The following is a 3,942-nucleotide window of genomic DNA, read 5'->3' as shown; positions in this document are numbered from 1 at the left end:
TTTTTTTTCAGAACATTGTGTCCTTTGGGAAAAGTAACGATTTTTCGGAAGGAAAACCGTTTGGAAAAGTAACGACTTTTCGGAAAGTAACGACTTTTCGAAAGGATTATCGTTACACGTGAATTTCAAATAAATTCAGTTGCGCCAAATTAATTTTGTTAGTTAACTAGCATTCTGAATTAATTTATAAGAGAAAGGAAATGATTTAACAAGATTGATTAAATAAATTTTGTCCAAAAATATTATCAATCAATTACATCATTTGCCGAAGCCGAAGCCGAGCGACGACGGCGCGAGGGGGCACCTTCTTCTTAACCCTTTAAGAATTAAAGGAAGTGTTTCCTAATATAAGGACAACAATTTCCTCTCTTCTACCAATATGATAAAAATGACTATTCATTTGCACTTTTGCAATGACTTTTCATTTCCCTCCAAAATTGGTTCCCCCATTTTCATTAGTTCTTCCACTTTCCATTTTCTCTTTTTATTTCCCATTCACACCTTACTAAACCAAACAATTTACAAAATGGAAGAGCGTGCTTGAGGAGCTTCTTGCTTTATGCGACGGAAATTGCAGAATTCCCATCCGTTACTTCTCTGCCATAGAGATCAATAATGCAATAAAACTCTCTAAAACCACAATAATGGAGCTTAACGAAGTGGATATGGTTACGGGCTCGCTGGACAACCGCCCTGTTTTAGTTAGATTCAATACATGGAAAGTCAAAAATATCCACCGAGATATAGCGATTACTGCTCAAGTGAGTCATCTGAAGAATGTGTTGAGACTTGTCGGTTGCTGTCTAGAATTTGAACAACCAGTTATGGTGTATCAATATGTTGAAGGTATATCTCTTAGCGATATACTTTTCAGAAAGGATAATCTTATTAGAAAATCGGCATTATCTTGGGGAAATCGATTACGGATTGCAAATGAGGTTGCTTCTGCAATCGTTTTTCTGCATACCGAATTTACTACGCCCATTATCCACAGAGATTTGAAGGCTCAGAATGTGATAATAGATCAGAAGAGCGGTGTTGCCAAAATAGTAGACTTCTCATTGTCCATATCACTGCCTCCGGGAGAATTGGAGGTACAAGAGGATGCGATTTATGGAACACATGGGTCTATGGCTCCAGAACATGCCATATTGGGTATTATTACTCTAAAAGTTGATGTCTACAGCTTTGGGGTTCTTCTCTTTCAGCTGTTAACCGGAAAGACAGTGCCAGATATTTAAATGGATAGAGTGGATTCTACAACTTCAACAGAAACAATAGATTTTTAAGAAGAAGAAGACATTACTGAAGAGGCAAATACTTTGTACAGAATAGTTATTTCTAACGAGACAGACTATTTTAAATTTGTCAATGGTTATATTAAAGAGGGTAATGTAATGGATTTAGCGGATCCTATCATTTTAGAAGAGCATGGAATTGAGATTCAACAACAAGTGAAAGACTTCTCCGATCTTGTTAAAAAATGCACAGCTAGCAACAAAGATGATAGACCATACATGATTCATGTCGCAAGGGAATTATGTCGAATTGAAAAATGTTTCCGTGCCCTCGCTCTTGTTCAAAATTAAATGTTTATTTTAATTCTTTAAAGTATTCATATTAGGTTCCAATTTAAAGGAAATTCAGTTTGTTTAGATTGTCATATTTATGTTGAACAAAAATGAGATCTGCAGACAATGAAATTGATAATTTGATCTTTATTTTGCAAACTGTCTTTATTGTTAACAGAATCTTGCCATTTTCCATGTTAGACCTGATACCTTAGCTTTCCCAGAACATGGGCTTATTGGTTTCAGGAAATTGAATTCCATGATGGTAACTATGCAAAATACATAATATGTTGGACAAAATAATAATTACACCTAGGATAATGTCTACACTAAATAGCAATAGCAAGAGAGTAACAACGACACCAAATATTAAAATGGATAAATATGATACTCGAATAAGTAATAAATAATATTGATGAAAACTTGGTAGACTTAATATCTCATATGGTCACTCAACTTATACTTCTTTTCACAGAAAGTCACTCAAATTTCATTTATAACCTCAAAATCACTTAACTATGGATTTTTCTCACAGAAAAACACTGATCAACTAATAGTTCTTTTCACAGAAAGTCACTCAATTTTGTTTTATAACCTCAAAGTCACTCAACTATGAATATTTTACCTACAAAGTCACTCAACTATTGATATTTCATTTTGAAAATCACCCAACCAATTTAAATATGTTTTCATTAAATTTTGTTTTAATACAATTTTTGTGTCATTTTGACTATCAACTTCCACAAATATTATAGCTATCAACTTTCACTATGGCTAGTAATTTCCACAAATATGACAGTCAAATTAGTTGCTGGCCTGTTCCCACATAATATAACAAGATAATGCTGTGAAAACTTGTGCGCGATTGTTTAATATAGTCAATATCTTTGGATCATTAGTTAATGATCGAGGGCAAGCTAAATAAACTGTGATGATAATGGATGTTAATAAGCTAAAATCAAATTACTACTAATATATCTAGCTTGTTTGACCAAACTTTTAAAATTTGTTTATTTTGAATTTTTTTTTGTTAGAAGTGTTTTTCGAAAAATTCTTTTTAGAGAAATAACTATTCGTATTTGATTAATCAATTTGAAGAGTACTTTGCTAATATTAGAGCAATACTTGTGCTTGATCAATATTTCAAAAGTGCTTCAGATATCTATTTATTTGGGGGTAGGTTAAGGAGAAGGGGCGAGGGGGTAGGGGTGGGGGTAGTAAATAAGAGGAGGTTTAATTAATTGTCAAATATTATTAATTCCGTGATTCTAATATGCACAAATTGATGGTTAGAGTTTGTACGATGTCATTGTAGAGCAAGGAAAACATTATGATTGAAACTTGCTGCTTTTTGAGTCTTAGGCAATAATATAATACTCCATGAATTATGCTTAGAAGACAAGAATAATGGTCCGACTTTAGGTACAACCAAAGCCATGAGGATTTGAAACCTCCGTTATGAAATTGTCAAGTCAAACCATCTGAGTCACCTCGAGTATAATGTATGAGGAAACAAAATATTTGATACTTTTGTGTGCACAAAATAGAGAAGATAATGCTTGATTATTTCACTACAGATCATCAACAAGGACAATTACATTAAAAAAAAAATCAAATGTTATGATCAGAAAATATATAGTAAAAGATAAAATTGATCAATGAATAGAACGTTTGCAATCATTTATTAAAGCTTCTTGAGATATGTGACGTTGCCAAATTTTCTACTATGTTGAAAATATTGCTCTTAATATCTTTAGCTTTTACAAGCATCTACCTTATTAGGGGAAAATTATTTATAAGCCTAATGAGGTAAACTAATTACCTAGTGTATATATATTCAGTACCAAAAATTGGAGGCCTAAAGTTTGGTGTTTCAGTGGCAAGAAAAAATCCAAAATAGTTCCTTTATGGAAAAATCACACCATATACACATTTAAGAGACAATATTACGAGTTTTAAACCTACTCTTAAAAAATTCTTACTTATAACAGTTTAATTACGGGTTATAACATATCAATTAAATTTAACTTTATTTAAAAATCAATTAAAATTTACTTTATTAAATGATTAATCTTTTTATATTTTTATAATATTAATTATTTAATTATATTGATTGCAGTTCCTTTTATATAATTAATAGGAGAGAGAAATAATATTAATGAGAGAGAATCAATTTGTAATTATCTATTACACCTTTTAAGGGATATTTTAACTTATTCAAATAACTTTTATTTATTAATGACTATTGGGGCCTTTAATTATTTAAAAAAAATAAAAATTATGACCGTATATTTTAACATGTAATTTTCTCTCTCTTTAATCTATTTTTTTTGCTTTTCTTGATATTTTTTTATTTTAAATTTTGATCTTG

At 31.1% G+C, this 3,942-nt stretch overlaps 1 protein-coding gene across 1 annotated transcript; it reads left to right on the top strand.

The window, feature by feature from the left end:
* Window positions 1–644: 644 nt before the first annotated feature.
* LOC102601937 (non-functional pseudokinase ZED1-like) lies at window positions 645–1,241 on the top strand. Its single transcript, XM_015305526.1, has one exon. The coding sequence runs from the start codon at window positions 645–647 to the stop codon at window positions 1,239–1,241; it is 597 nt and encodes a 198-aa protein (XP_015161012.1).
* The last annotated feature ends 2,701 nt before the right edge of the window (window positions 1,242–3,942 follow it).

This window comes from Solanum tuberosum, unplaced genomic scaffold, assembly GCF_000226075.1.
Source record: "Solanum tuberosum cultivar DM 1-3 516 R44 unplaced genomic scaffold, SolTub_3.0 scf00772, whole genome shotgun sequence".
Taxonomy (NCBI): Eukaryota; Viridiplantae; Streptophyta; class Magnoliopsida; order Solanales; family Solanaceae; genus Solanum; species Solanum tuberosum.
This window is presented reverse-complemented; position numbering and strand designations above follow the sequence as displayed.

What these genes read in the sequence shown, in the direction of transcription:
- LOC102601937 (XM_015305526.1), top strand. Translation starts at nt 645, where the DNA reads ATGGAGCTTAACGAAGTGGATATGGTTACGGGCTCGCTGGACAACCGC.